Source organism: Oryzias melastigma, linkage group LG23, assembly GCF_002922805.2.
Source record: "Oryzias melastigma strain HK-1 linkage group LG23, ASM292280v2, whole genome shotgun sequence".
NCBI classification, from domain to species: Eukaryota; Metazoa; Chordata; class Actinopteri; order Beloniformes; family Adrianichthyidae; genus Oryzias; species Oryzias melastigma.
In genome coordinates this window covers 14,086,937-14,103,200 of record NC_050534.1, presented here as the reverse complement: position 1 = coordinate 14,103,200, position 16,264 = coordinate 14,086,937, and the positions used below count along the sequence as shown (strand labels likewise).

Sequence of the window (16,264 nt, the reverse complement as noted above, 5' to 3'; positions counted from 1 at the left end):
AAAAGAAGCCACGCTGCAGGTCTTGATGGATGAACAGGCAAACGGCCAGATTCCATCTTGAAGCCTCTAAAAGCCCTGAGCACGCCTCATCGAGCTGGTCAGCACTCTGTACCGTTGGAGCAGACTTTAGTTTGCCTCTACCAGAGGCTTTAGTCTAAAAGCTGAGAGCTTTAACGTACTTTAGATGTGAACAAAATCCTTTTCTAACTAAGTCAGGTGTTTATTAGATTAAAAAATAGCGTTTGGTTAGATAACACGGTTTTCCATCTGAGGGGCCAAAACAACTCCAAGTCCCTGCCAAACAATATTTATTTTAGCCTGGTCTATTTTACATGGAAAGTAACTATGGCAACAACACAAAAGCGTTTGTGTTTAATGTAATCAGAGGTGTCAGTAAGAGGCGGTGGGGAACTAACCAGAGCTTTTTTTTTTACAATAATTAATGATCTTATTTTGATGGATTCTAACACAGCAAAGCATTATGTGAAGTCCATTTTCACAAACCTGTGTCATCACTGAAGGGTTTTTAGATCTAACAGCAAATCCTTTCTCCTCAGCATGAGAAGTTCAGCCGTGATTAACTGAGCCAGTCGCAGAATGTTCGACCTTTTCTCAAGCCGTCACATTCTTATCTTCCTTAACAGCCCATTACCATAGCATGCATAGCAGCAGACACCTTCAGCACAGCCAAAGCCAAGCAGATGAATTCACGCCGCAGAGATAATAATACAAACTTCATGTTCATTCAGCACACATGCAGCCATGTTTAGAGGAAGAACGAGGCATGCAGTCCGATGTCCACAGTACCCTCCAACCTTGATTTAAATCACCAAGATGCTCTAGAGCCAAATTACAATGCACCAAACTCCTCCTCCTCTTCTTTATAGAGCAGATATATAAAGCAGGCTGTCAAGAATGCCCCGACCAGCTACAGTGAGACCAAACACACAAACACAGACGCACAACGGAAGGCAGAAACACATTAGTGGGGCACACCAGATGCTTAATGCAGCTAAATGATCGTCCTGAGAGAAATCAGGGCTAATCTTAAATTATACGCTGAGAGCAGAAAGGCAGACACAATTAATGACATCATCTGTGTTTAAAAAATTAAGCATTAAATGCTGAAGATGTACTGAAAATATTAATAGTTTAGAATATCAAATATAGCTTAAATTATACATTTATTACAGCCTTTTCACACCAATGAGTTTTAAATCTTATCAATAGAAAAAGAGATTTACGATGGAGTATAAGAGCCATCATGAGAGGAAACAATGTAATTATTATATATCAATAAAGCCAAAGAATTATGAGAAAAAAGTCAAGATTTACAAGAAAAATAGGTAAAATTATGGGGAAAACTATGAATTTTACTACAATAAATTATGAAAAAAAACTGTCACAATATTTCCAGAAAAAACTCAGGAATATGATTAAAAAAAGTTTGAATTTTATGAGAATAAATTCAAAAAAGTATAAGAAGAAAATGCAAGAATAAAGTTGTAAAATTATGGAAAAAGTCACAATTTTACATTTATAAACTAAAAAAAATGGTGAGAGAAAAAGTCAACATTCACGAGAATAAACTCCTAAAGTTATGGGGGAAAAGTGAACATTTTACAAGAATAAAGTTGTAAAATTATGAGAAAAAAAAAGAATTTACAAGACTAAAGTGATCAAATTTTGGGGGGGAAAAAAGCACAATTTTACAAGAATAAACTGAGAAAACATAAGAAAAAAGTCAAATTTTTACAACAATAAACTCATAAAATTATGAGAGAAAAAGGGAAAATTTGAAAGAATAAACTCCAAAAGTTAAAGGAAAAAGTTAACATTTTACAAGAATAAAGTTGTAACATTATGAGAAAAAAAGTCAAACTTTTATTTGCAAAAACTTGTAAAAATATGTGACAAAAATTCAACATTTAATGAGTTTTTAATCATAAAATTATAACAAAAAAGTTGCAATTTTACAAGAATAAAGTTGTAAAATTATTAGAAAAAAGTCACAAGTTTACAACAATAATTTTAAAACACTAAAGTGGCAAAAATATGGGAAAAAGGCAAAGTTTTACTAGAATTAACTCATAAAATTATGAGAAAAAAGTCAAATTTTTACAACAATAAACTCGTAAAATTATGAGAAAAAAGTGAACATTTATGAGAATAAACTCTTAAAGTTATGGGGAAAAAGTCGCAATTTTTTTGAGAAAAAACTCAGAAATACAAGATAAAAATTAAACATTTACTGAGCATTAAGTCATAAAATTATGAGAAAAAAAGTTGCTATTTTACAAGAATAAAGTTATATGAGATGAAAAAATCAAAGATTCAAAGAAAAATCTTTTTCCTTGTAACATTATGACCTTTTCCTCATCATTTTACGATATTATTCTTGTATTTCTTCCATCTTTACATTTATGGTGACCCTAATACTCCATCGTAGACTTTAGGACGTTTAGGACGTGTTTTAGGAGCTGCATGACGGATCATCTCATTATTTTCGTGTTTTTATGTTGGTGAAATTAAGGCCTTAAGTCTTTGTCAGGTCTCTGGATTCCAATTAAAACAGAACACAAAGTGACCACTCAAGTGTGTGTAGTTAATGATTTTCTTAGAGACAAAAGTAGTTCTTCAAGTTAATTTCACAAAGCTTCAGTAGCAAAGTGGTTATTCTTTATGATTCGACACAAAACAACACATCAGTGGCCTCTGGGAGGATTCAAAGTGTGAATCTGATTTATTCAGAGAACAATTAATTAATAGGACTGAATATATTCATCCTACAGAGACCAGAGTGAGACAAAACAACTTGTTAAAACCCTGAACAGCTGCCTTTACTAGTTTCTAGTCAAAAACTGTTCTATTCTTTGAAGTTTTCATTTATCATTTAGGAAAAAGTGAGCTTGAATTAATGTGAGCTCACAACAGAAACACCAACTACAGATTTAGATTTTGCTCACCTGGAGACAAGCCACTCCGATGCCCACAGCTCCAATGACTAACAAGTGGTCTGCTAGGAACTGCTCCAGCTTAGTAATGCAACCCCCCTGCAGAGACGGAGAAGACACATCAGTTGACGAATAAACATAAGAATATATATTTTATTCATTTTTTAACCTGCTTAATCCTCTCTGGGGAGCTGGAACCCGCCCAGCCACTGTTGAGCTACAGTGAGGTACACTTATCACAGCACCACGCAGAAACATGCAACAACACACCCTCACGTTCACACCTAACGGATCCTTTTAGATTCAGGACGTTTTTGGACTGCAGAAAACCCACGCATGCACGGGGAGAACATGCAAAATAAACAAAGAAAGATTCCAGTCGGGATTCAAACCCGCGGTTAGACTACGTGACACACTGTGCAGCTCTTTATGAAACAACACAATCCAACAAAACTGGATAGCTGGAGTGATGTAAATTATGATCATTCTTTTCTGATACATAAAACGATCTTAGTTGGGATTCAGCACTTTAGAAATGAGCTGAATTGAGTTTCATTTAATTCAATGAAATAAAAATGTCAATAAGAGATTTGTTTATTATACAACATAAATGAATACATAAAGAGCAACAACAGCAAATTTGGTAAAGATACAAAAAAAGAAGGATATGTAGAGAAAATAAACTCACCCCTATTTGTGGGTGCGTAATTATTGATTTGTGCGCAACGTTAGATTTGTACGCAACTTCTGATTTTTGCACAACTTTTGATTTTTGCACAACTTTAGATTTGTGCGCAACTTTTGATTTTTGCGCATCTTTAGATTTTTTGCCCAAGTGTTCAATTCTTGATTTGTGCTAAACTTTGGATTTCTGCATGTTTGTTTCTTCATTTGCGTGTAACTTTGGATTTTTGCACAACTTTAGAATTAATTAAAAAAAAACGACAAAATAAAATTTACAAACACACATTCTACAATTTCAACAGGTTGAAACTACGTTTACGCACAAATCTTTAAAAAAAAGTATGCACAAATCGCTTGTGAAACTTTAGCGATGAGTGTTTTAAAGTGTTTTTTGTATTAATTATTGATCATATCCATTTAAGAAAGTGGGAAAATGTCAAATTTTTACCAGATATTCTAAGTTCAAAGCCGCTGATAAAACTCTGATGACCCAGCATTCTAGAGGTATTTAAATGCATCATTCACACCCGAATCTTGGAGACAGAAGAGACACATCAGATTTGTGCTTAAATGCGGTTGTAATTTTAATTTGTGCATGCGTAAAATTGATCTTTTTTTTAACTTATAATTTTTACACTTGTGTACAAAATGTCTTGCAAGAATTACAAATCAAGAATTACACATGCACAAATCATGATTAATCTATTTTCTTTCTGTGTAAAAAACAGAAAGATGCAACTTTGCTTTAACATTAATACGTAGATGTACATTTTTTTAACACCTGTTGAGTGGAGAAACGATGCTCACATTTCTATATTTTTCTAAGAGGCTGTAGAGCAAATTGCACAGAAATAAAAGCTCAAAATTTGGTATAAAATATTGCCTCCATATCTTAGCCAACTTTCCAGGTCTAGAACTCAATTTTTTTTATCACATACAGAAAATGTCTGTTTGAATGTATATTACATGACGCTTAAAGAAGAAAAAAAAACAGCACTGAACTGCATGAATATGCGTTAAAATAAAAATCCTTATTTAGATTTGACTGACATTCTATGCAATTAAGTTTGTCCTGTTTGATCCCCGCCCACTGCTCCTTCTATCACTGCTGTATCTGTAATGTACCACAGAAAACTGTCTGCTAAAAGTTATTATTTGCTATTATAATCTACTTTTTGGCGTGCATCATTAATTCGTTAAAGCCTTAGAGCACATGTGTAAAGTCAAGGCCCGGGGGCCGGATCTGGCCCTCCGGGTGATTCTATCCGGCCCTCCAGATCATTTTATTGTATTGTTAGTAATAGAGAAAAATATTCAAATTTAAGGTTTATGTTGATTTATTCTGGAATAATATTACTGCGTTTTTATTATTCATAATTATAGTTAAAAAGTTAAGGTTTTTAAATTTTAAAAATTGACATTCTGCTAGCTTCTTGGGCTATTTTGGCATTTATTAATATTTTTAGGCTATTTTTGGAGTTTAACATTTCAGCTGTTTTGACTGATTTGTTCTTTTTTTCATTCTTTAGGCTATTTTGGAATTTAGATAAGAATTCAGCTACATACTAGCTACTTTGGCTTATTTAGACTTTTAAAAAAAGTTTTTAGGCTGTTTTGAAGTTAGGCTACTATTTAAATGCTAGCTATTGTGGCTAATTTAGGCTTTTTTCAGTTTTCAGGATATTTTAGCTGTTTTCTTTTTGTTTGTTTTTTGGCTAATTTGGCATTTAGCTAATATTTTAGCAGGTTAGCAGCTTCATCGTTTTTTTTAAGCTATTAGTTTCACCTAATAGCTTCAGCGTTTTCAGCTATTAGCTTTAGCGTTTTAGCTATCAATTTCAGCATTTTCAGTTATCAGCACTAGAATCTTCAACTGCCAAATTCAGCTTACAGCATTCACACTAGCATCATCATAGGTAATGCTATATATAGTATCTAGCTCATAATTACGTTAAAAAGTTATGGTTTTAAAGTTTTTAAATTTTAGTCAGTTCAATGAATGTCATATTAGGCCTAATATGTGTTTTGGATTTTGTCCCCCTATGTGATTGAGTTTGAGCCTTACGGCTTCATTTTAACCACCTCAACTGCTGCCCCTCCTTTCCCATAACCTGTTGGAACACTGACCTCCACCCTGTAGATGTTGGAGGGGTGGTCTCTCCTTCCACACACGGGGGTGATAGTCTTACAGCAGCTATCGGGAACCAGTCTTTGCTCTGCCGCGTTCGATGAGATGTACACGCTGTGCGCCCAATCCTGGGAGTTGTTGCTGCCGCAGCATTTAAACTGAAGAAGAAGAGTTGGGAGACGTTTTCATCTGTGTTTTACTTCCAGGGAGCCAGTCTGTCTCAGAGAACCTTTAAAATGGTGCAACAGTTCCGGCATACTAAGTTGTGGAAAATCAATTAATGTTGAGTGAACTTTATGCCGTTCTTCATCTGAACACATCTTTACATCAACAAAACAGAAGATCTAATGGTTTTAATAATAAATAACGTACATCTTCTTGCAGTCGATCCACGGCTGCTGTGATGGCCTCCATCCCAGGCTGAGCATAATTCTCTGTCATGGTTTGGTTCAGATGCAGCTTCAGCTCCTCACTCAGCTTGAAAAGACCGAAAAGAACAACATCATTAGCATAGATCTCAGATCAGATAACAAAAGATTGTCCTATGTTATTTTAGCTACAGTTTCACTGAAATTTGCCTTTCCATCCAACATTACAACACTGTACTGTTTTGTTTTTTACATGTTGGAAGTGAGAAACCCAAGTTTTAAAGATCTATGCTGATGAAAATTGGTGTTTTTAACAAGTTCTAGGGGCATTCTTCTCATGATGGAAGACATATATAAATAAAATTAAGCTTAAAATAACATTTCTGAGTATTTCTTTATTCAAATCAATCTGAATCAGGAGCAGACAAAAAAATACAGTTTAAAAAGATCTTTATTTATCCGGGCTTTATTCTGATGTATCCACCTTTAGACGTCTAGATCCACGTACGTCTTTGTTTTCCATGTCCGATTTGGCATTTTGGCTCAAAACTGTACAGCTAGATAGGATCATTATTCCTCGCCATTTTCAGTGGGAGAGTGTATAAACTAAGACCATCAATGCGTTAACACACCCAATTAATAATAAAAAAAAAAAATTAAGTTGTGAATTATTATTACCACTAATTAATTACAGGCTTTAGGCTTCCAAGGCGTGTGTTAATACTGACTGGATCGAAATTTTTGTTCTTTTATTTATGTTTTTTAATTATTACTTTCTAATTTTTTTTACATGAAATGAGTGGTGCGGTAAAATGTTTTGACCAAAAAAAAAAAAAATTATAATCGTGATTTAGTGGCCCCTCCAGCAGATTGCGACCTAGGCGGCCGCCTATGCCCAAGGCCGGCCCTGGTAGCAACAAAAGAAAGCGATGCTGATCGTCACGATAAGTTAAAAAGCATCAGTTCAGAGAGAAATTTCACCCCTTACCGCTTGTTTTTACCCAGATCATGAAGATTGCTGCACATATAGAACATGGTGACCAGAACTTCTTTTTTAGGTGCAAGTCCACACCCAGCAGCCAATCAAAATCAAGTATTCACCAGCTATGGTTTTATATCAGCATCTTTGTTTTCTTGGAATAATACTGCAGACGTAAAAGTCTTATATTACTGTTGATGTGGTTTATGCTCACAATTTACATTTCTGGGTTAACACTTGATAAATTGAAACATTTCAAACAATAAAAATAAGGGGAAACATTACTGCCTGATTTTGTGCAAAAGCTGCATATTGTCATATAAAATTCCCTGGATAAAAAAAAAAACCCAAAAGTGTGATTAATTTGACCTTTTTTTTATTGACTGACAGCACTAAAATAAACAGATAATTTTTAGTAATGCATGACAGGAAGGGGGGGGCGGGGTTGCTCTGCACCAACGTTCCCGCCCACAACTCAGAGGTGAATTTCTAATAAACTACTGCTGCCGTTTATTTTTTATTTCCTAGAAAATAAATTTTTTTGGATTTTGGCTACAAACTCCATAATCATAATTAAAAAAACACTGGGAACGCTATTAAAATAGATCAAAAGGTGATAGGAGTGGGTCTTCAAAGCAGCTTCCTCACTGAAAAAATAAAGTTAAATAAAGTCAAGTTATTTCTGGTAATATTGAATGCTGTCTGCTAACAGATTGGTAGTTTTGGTAGACAGGCTCCACATTTTTTTCAATGTTTGCGTTACTGTTTTGTTTCCTCAACACAGACAAGTCTGCCTGCTAACAGGCTGAAGCTAAAAGTGAATCATCAGCTTTCACCACTTACCCTCTGATAGTACACATACGCCAGTACGCCAGCCACCAGTTCAATCAGGAAGATAACCAGCAGGGAGAAGAAATACTGGAACAGGGAAAAGAACACAGAGGGTGAAAAGAGGGGCGAGCGGTTCAATACGTTAAGCCTCAGCTTGAATTAATCAAGACATCTTTGCCTCGCAATCATCGGCGCAGTTGTCGCCTTAACCAAGTCGTCGCTAACTCAAGCTGCTGAAAGTTGTGACAGCTCAATAGAAACTACTATCAACTGTCATCCTGCTGCATCTGTCGCTTCCAACACAGATGGCAACACAGCACAAGACTGAGACAGCCGTAAAGGAACTTGACAGGCTGCGGGGAAGGATCCCTCGCCTGTATGTTTTAATGATCACTGCATGCGGCTGAAAACTGTGTCACTGTCTGTCATGACAGACTTTTGAAAAGTCGACTTGGCAGAAACTCTACTAACGAAATGGAAACCTCAGAGTTTGGCGTTCCTCAGGGAAACAAGAATCAGGCTTTGGATAATTACTAGTGGTGTGTATTGGCAGGAGTCTAGTGATACGGTAACTAGGGGTGCAGGAAAAATCTGTGAAATATCGCGATATTTCAATTGGAGATACTTGTCCCGTATCCGGATAATTCTATCCTCCATTTTATGTTATTATTATTTATGGCCCGATGTCATCTTGCGCTTATTTCTAACTAGTATATTTTGACAAAATTGTATTTTTGTGAAGAGTAAAATAGTAAAAGAGTAAAAGTTATTTAAAGTTTAAGTTGATTTATTCTGGAATAATAGTCCTGCCTTTTTATTATTCATAATTATGTTAAAAAGTTACGATTTTAAACTTTAAAAAATTGTCAGTCAGCCAGTTTTTTGGACTTTTTTGGCATTTACTAAGATTTTTTAGGCTATTTTGGAATTTAGCTAATATTTCAGCTACATGCTAGCTGTTTTAGCTAATTTAGGCTTTTTTCATTTTTTTAGTCAATTTTGGTGGTTAGCTAATATTTCAGCCACATCCTAGCTGTTTGAGCAAATTTAGGCTTTTTTCAGTTTTTTATTCCATTTTGGTCTTTAGCTAGTATTTCAGCTACATGCTATCTTGTTTTGCTAATTTAGGCGTTTTTCTGTTTTTTCGGCTATTTGGTGTGTAGCTAATATTTTAGCTGGCTATCAGCTTCAGCGTTTTTAGCTTTCAATTTCAGCATCTTCAAATGCCAATTTCAGCTAACAGCATTCCCACTACCATTATTGCAAGTAACGCTTTATATATATAGCTCATAATTATGTTATAAAGTTCCGGATAGAAACTTTTAAAAATTGAGTTTTAGAATGTTCAATAAATGTTTATCCTGTTCAGCGACCTTAAGTGTGATTTGGATTTGATTGAGTTTACACTGTCTTAGAGGATTAATGGGAAAACGGATATGGGGTTTTAACTAAACACTCTGTGGCTTCTGCAGCCACGACTTGGCGGGCCAAAAGATAACCTTTGGCTGGCTAAATTTGGCCCGTGGGCCCCACTTTAGGACCCATGGCCTAAACAATGAACTCAAGATGGTTCTCGTGTGATCTTGTTGTTGTTGAGTGTAGAACTGCTCAAAGGGGCTTAGTGCAGCGTGCTGCTAACTACCAGTAAGATGTTTAAGTGAAAAATAAAAGTAAGAGCTGAGCTACGTGTTTTAAGTTTAAATAATAAATGAAATATTGTATTGACAGCCTTTTAAACCGATACAGGTATCGCCTTATTAAATATCGCGATATTTCACCGAATTGATCTTTTTCCTTAACCCCTAATAATTACATAAAACTTCAAACTTTCAAGGTAAACACTGAAAAAAAAAAACAATAACCCTTCATTTCAATCAACACTGAACTAAAAAGCATATCTGTGATGTGCAGCAAACAGACGGATCACAAGAACTCCAGCTTTTTTTGATCCAAACCACAAATCTTTCTTTAATGAAACGGTTCAACACACTTCTGGAAAACACTCCGAGCCACCAAACACACAACTAATTAGAATCTGCTGTCGCGCAGGGAGAGAAAACAATGTGTGATTAAAACACAAAGCCAAATGTGATTACGCGACCCGCGCAACATAAATAACGTGATGACAGGCCGTCAGAGGCAAACAGCTGCAGGGAAACCATGTTAGAGACATGGAGGCCGCTCACACATGAGCCTGCTTTCCATTAATTCGATCAGGATCTGAATGTATCAGGTCTACAGCACTTTGTGGCAGAAGCTGAATGAAATATATCAAAGCTAAAACTATTTATGCTTTAAGAAATGTGTTGGATCACTTTTGGTGTACAGATTTTTAGATTTATGTCACGTTAAAAACACACTTTCAATCTAAAGAGAAGTATTTTTAATGCAATTTAAGATCCCATCATTGTAACAATGATAGGAATGTGTTGAGCTGCATTCTACATTTCTCTAGGGTCCAAAGTCAGAGTGAACAAACTGAATCCTAACATTGTTAAACTGGAATATGCAACACCGTTGTTTGCAAAAAAGTTCTGTTTTGTCTCTATTTCTGTCTCTATTGTTCTATTTTGTTCAGAAATATTTGTGTTTTTGTTGTGCAACGTATAAATGTAAACATATTTAGACAAAAGTAATTGTGTAATGAATGATCTGAAATTTAAGAGGATTGTGGGACTTTTTAAGAGCTCATCTTACATGTAAAATCAATACTCTCCTGGACTTATATTGAACTCAATTTAAATTTTTCAGTAAAAATCCATCTCTGTGAACTGCCACAAATAAAGTGATGTAAATTATTATTTATCTATCTTGATTAATTTACCAAAAGCAACTCCACTACTGATTCTAGAGCAGGGGTGTCAAACTCAATCACACAAGGGGCCAAAATCCAAAACACACCTTAGGTCTAAGCAGGGTAAACATTTACTAAACACTCTAAAACTACATTTTCAAAACATAATTTTCAACTAGATATATAGCATTACCTGCAATAATGCTAGTGTGAATGCTGTAAGCTGAATTTGGCCGCTAAAAATGCTAGTGCTGATAATGGAAGATGGTGAAATTGATGGTTAAAAACGCTAAAGTTGATAGCTGAAAACCCCTAAAGCTGATAACTGAAAACGCTGTAGCTGACAGCCAACTAAAATATAAGCTAAATGCCAAATTAGCATAACTTAGGCTGGCCAAAAAAAGCTAGCATGTAGCTGAAAAAGTAGCTAAACTTTAAAATATCCTAAGAAAAACTTGAATTAGCCAAAACAGCTAGCATGTAAATACTAACCTAACTCCAAAGCCTAATTTAAAAAAAGCCTAAATTAGCCAAAACAGCTAGCATATAGTTGGAATATTAGCTGAACTCCAAAACAGCCTAAAAATATTAGTAAAAGCCAAAATAGTCCAAAAAGCTAGCAGAATGCCAGTCTTTCTAACATTAAAACTGTAACTTTTTAACATAATTATGAATAATAAAAAGGCAGGAATATTATTCCAGAATAAATCAACTTAAACCTTAAATAAATGAAAATATCTTACTCCATAAAAATAAATGTTGTCAAAATTATACAAGTTAGAAGTGCAAGATAACATCGGGTCAATAACAATACAATAAAATGATCTGGAGGGCCGGCCCCGGCCCCCGGGCCTTGACTTTGACACGTGTTCTAGAGCCTCCATAGACGCCCTTTGCTCTGATTTATTGCCTCATCCATCAATATTGATAGGCAGAAGTATAAATAAAGATGCGGCAGCAAGCGTTCATCTCCTGCATGCTTTTCCTGCTCTTGGATCCTGCCTGTGCAGAATAATGAGGACAGCAAGGGTTCCCGTCAGAGTCATTTTTCAGCATCCTGTGACAAACCATAAAAGAGAGCTGGCACAGATGAGATCTGGGTTATGCTGCTGCATCTGTGCAGGGAACAACGTGCTGGCAGCAAAATGCGGAGTAGCAGTCATTCATGTTTCTTCTGGTCCTACATGTGTTTCCTCTACGTGTCTCGATGGCGTGCTGCGTAACATTCAAACTGGCGAAACAATGTCCTCTGAAGTCTATGCATATGTTTTCTAACACGCTGAAGAAAGATGGTTATAGGGTCAAATCAGATGAAGCTTAAAATCAATGAAAAAACAGATTGTAAATTTGATTAAAAATAAATAAAAAATATTTGTAACAGCTACAGTTTTGTATTCTCAAGATTTTTTTTCTTTCTTTTCAGTCCTAAATCTACAGTTTCAATTTAAAAATGGCCACTTTCCATGTTGAGCCTAAGTTTACAAGGGGATGAGGCCCATTGGCTGCCAGGACTCTACTTTAATTAGATGATGGAGACGAGATGGTCTCCATATTTGCAAAATGTGGGGTAATCACGGATGTCAAGTCCCTATCCTCAGTGAACAAGGGGGGAATACTGTACTAAAATTATATATATTTACAATGACTATTTTTCAAACTTACAATCTGCTTTTTCATTCACCTCTGATTTGACTTCATAGATAACCAAAAAACAAAGTATGGCTGCCAACATTTTGGTGTCAACCCCCTTTGACTTCCCCGTTTTGCGCCTCACCACAGACAAACAGCTCCTCTGCTCCCGGATGACGGCGCAGCAACCCAAAAAGCCAGTCACCACCACCAGACTTCCAGCCAGGATGAGGATGTATGCAGAGACGGCGAAGGTGCTTGACGCCAGCAGACTCAAGTAGTCGCTCTTCTCCACCAGCGTCCAGACTCCTACACCCAAAACAGCAGCTCCGCCCATCTGGAACGACAGAGAAAGCACAAGGAAGGAATGAAAATGCTTTAAAATGCAAACAAAGACAGATAAGAGGACGGTCTAAAATGTATTGGAGGATTTGTCAGCCTAGTGAGATAAACTAGAGAAATGGGAAGATGTTTATAAAACAAATGGAGAGAATCAAGAAATGTTTCAGGGCTTTTTTTTAAGGGTTTGGTCAAGACTAAAGAGATAGAGTTTCAGAAATGTCCAGCTAAAAAGTAAACAGCTGACTGTGAGATGAGATCAGATAAGAAACCATATAAAGTGGCATCAATAACAACCGCTGAAGCACAGCGACTTCCGAAGGCACGACGCCTACTTCTCCACCAGCAATCCTGAATGACCCAGAGCGACATTTAAATATTTTTTCCTCCATTTCATGAGTTGAACAGGAAAACAACCAGGAAACGCCTTCAGAAGTTTTGTTTTCATCCTCCCACCCCCTCTGAACAAAGATTCTCTTTCACTGAGGCCAAAACCTTGGAGACCCCAGAGGGGAGGAGTGCTGTTTTGAAAGATCACTCAGATATCTCAACTGTTTTTAGTTTCATTTAGGGTTTAGGCATGCTGGATTTGACTAGAAAAGCACTAGAAATACAACAAAAAGTGAAGGGACGTGTTTGGGTTTCAAACCACTCCCCAAAAAGGAACAAAAAACAGAAAGAGTTTCTGTTTATTTCTTCATATCCTGGAATAAAACCAGACAAAAGAGAAACATTTTGATAAAGTTTTACCTCTGTAACATGTGGTTTTTAACCTGGACTTTTGATTTGGTAAGAAAAGATCAAAGGCTTTTTGTGTTCCTTATTCGTCATAAAAACGGATGTCTATTTAACTCAAAATCAGCTTATCTGGACATCAGAAAACATTTCATCTGATGTGAGAGTCAGTGAAATGATTCCTGTTTTGGCCAAAAATGACAAGACTCTGAAGCGGTCTTCTGGTATGAACAGAAAAAGAAGCTAAACTATAGAGCTGCTGCTAAATTCCTGAAATGAAACTTAAAATTTCATAAGACAACCATTTTATTCCATTCCAAAGACAATATTCACATAACATGAAAAAAAATTGTAATTTTCATCAATAAAATGATTATTAAAAAGCATTAAAAGCAAACGATCTTTTTGCCCCCCGAAAAAAATACACCAACAAGTCAGTTTCTATCATGAATTGATGTTCCGTCTTGTGAATATTGATTTGAATAAATTATTCAAGCTTCTATACCCAAGTTTACTAAACTGAAATAAACATTCTGTAGCCTTGGTTTTAACGGATTTGAAAAGCACTTACCCAAAAGAGAAAGTTGAAGATAAAAAGCAGATATTTGAGGCACACAGTCAGCCAGTCCTCCTGTTCCTCTTTGTGAAGGGCCGACATCTTCCTCACTTCGGTTCTGAAAGGACAGATTTGTTCCATTTGTTGTAATTTTGTTTTAAGCTGGTTTCCTTCTACTCAGAGTAACCTGTTTCCTACTCTGAGAACAAACAAGAATTTGTATCAAATTGTGAATCATAAAGTTTCCTCTTTCCCAAATGTATATTCCTGGTTCATGGTTCTAATCATTGGATTATTTTAATCAAATCCATGTCTCTGCTTCTCACTGGGAAATACTTGTGGAAAGAAATAAGTTTACATACAATCAAAGATATTCTTAATTTTATTTTGATAAATATGAAAAAAAAATGTCACTTCAGTGTTTAGCACAGCTGGATTGGTTATATCAGTATTGATCAAATTAATTAAATAAAATTGATATTTCCTTCTTTAATGTATAATAGTCATTGACTGTATAAGCAAACTGGAGTGAGCAAGTGGAACAAGAAACAATCCATTAATTGTTTTCCTGTTGTTGTTCAGAAATCAACCATTAAATAAAGTATACTTTTTTTGTTTAAATTTAAAAATGGATGAAGGAATACTATATAGATTCATATGATTGGCTGAAAGAGAACACGCCTGGTTGGCTGATGAACTAGATTGACAGATTAATTAGCCAATGATGACAGTTGTTGACCCGTAATGTTAGAAGAGTCACTAGAGGCATTTCTCTCACAGAAACAGGGATTCATAAATGAGAGACGTGTTGTATTTGCACATTCTGTAATTCGTGTGATCTGTGAGTTGATATTACAAGTGTACCTCAATTTTTTTTTTTTTTTTTTTTTTGTGAAACAGTTTGTGAATGTAAAAAAAAAAGGATTAGCAAGAATATGTTGAAAAATGTATCAGATCAAGAATAGTTATTCTGACTAATAGAATGACTGAGTTATAGCTGTTTATTTCTCTAGAGAAGTCAATGGGATGTTGGTTTATTGGACCCAGCAGGTACTTCCTGTTTGGAACACAAAGGGGGAGGGGTCATTCAGTCCTGTTCTCTTATACAGTCTATGGTCTAAATAAAGAATTTGCTTGCACAGAGTTGAATATTAGTAACCCTTTCAGGACAGAAACATTACCCGTTATACTTCCTTCAATCAGACTTATTCCTTTCTTTCTCAAACTTTCTTGCCATTTTCCAGGACACAGTTGAAAATAAGAACGTTGTTCTTAATCTGTCCTGCCTGGATAAATCTGCAATTATTTTTTACATTCAGTTATGGTACAGCAAACTCAGAATTGTACATAGTTTTTGAATTATTTATGTTTTAGCAACATTCCAATAAAGGAAAAAAGGACATTACTGGTTTGACATTTTTAGGTCGCATCTTCAAAATGAACAAATATGAGCAAATACAATTCTACTTTTTCAATATGCTGACATTATCTCCATCTTATCCTGTCACAAACCATATTCTCAGTTTGGATTCTTGACACCAAACAGGCGATAAACCTCTGAATCATTCATTTATTCCTGCATTTGTTATCCTGTAAATAAGAAGCCGCTCAGTGAAAGGCATTTCCAGTAGACCCATAAAGCTGATCTATAGAGTGGCCCCTCAGTGGACAGCACCACCAGAAATACTGCAGGTTCAGCAGCTAAAAACGTCTGATGTGTTTTGAGGGGAGAGGCTGGCTCGATAACCACATTCCCACAAATGAAATGCAGAAAAGAGCTGGTTGGTTTATTAGAGAGCTGAGGGTATCCACGAAAAAACACGAGGGAAATTGAACAAAACTGTAAACTTAAATGTCTTCAAGAAATGGATCGCAAATCTTTCATGATAAAGTTTAACAGTTTAACAGTATTTTGAAGACAACCTTGGATTTACTAACATGAACAACTGTCACTATATCATAAGAGGAACATGAAAAAGTTATAAAATAAAAAAACAGTTAACACTTTTTGATCCTGGGATTTCTCCTTAGACTGCTGGCCCTGGACACCAGATGGAAAAATTCCCCAACCAAATGGCCAGATGGTTAGAAAGAGTCAGAGAAGCAAAAGGGTCACAACGGAGAAACCTTTGGTCAACAAAGGTGGTGATGTGGGTGTGAGTGGAGGTGGTGGGGGGTCATTTCCTGTCTCCCTTGTTCAATTCTGTTTCGACATCTTCGCCTGGCCAACTCACACCCCGATGAGCCACAATAACAAGCGTCTCCAC

At 35.8% G+C, this 16,264-nt stretch overlaps 1 protein-coding gene across 6 annotated transcripts in view; it reads right to left on the bottom strand.

Moving 5' to 3' along the window:
- tspan11 (tetraspanin 11) overlaps positions 1-16,264 on the bottom strand; it is a 96,093-nt gene that overhangs the window by 78,388 nt on the left and 1,441 nt on the right. For 3 of the 6 annotated variants that reach the window (XM_036210331.1, XM_024285084.2, XM_024285076.2), the window contains exons 2-7: positions 14,013-14,115; positions 12,513-12,704; positions 7,957-8,031; positions 6,139-6,243; positions 5,766-5,924; positions 2,967-3,053 (exon numbers count right to left, since the gene is read on the bottom strand). In XM_036210331.1, the coding sequence (XP_036066224.1) occupies positions 2,967-3,053; positions 5,766-5,924; positions 6,139-6,243; positions 7,957-8,031; positions 12,513-12,704; positions 14,013-14,099 (705 nt within the window). In that variant the 5' untranslated portion in view covers positions 14,100-14,115. Of the gene's footprint in view, positions 1-807; positions 929-2,747; positions 2,787-2,966; positions 3,054-5,765; positions 5,925-6,138; positions 6,244-7,956; positions 8,032-12,512; positions 12,705-14,012; positions 14,116-16,264 lie in introns of those variants that run through there. The other 3 variants (XM_036210330.1, XM_024285067.2, XM_024285093.2) reach the window with 3 other exon arrangements.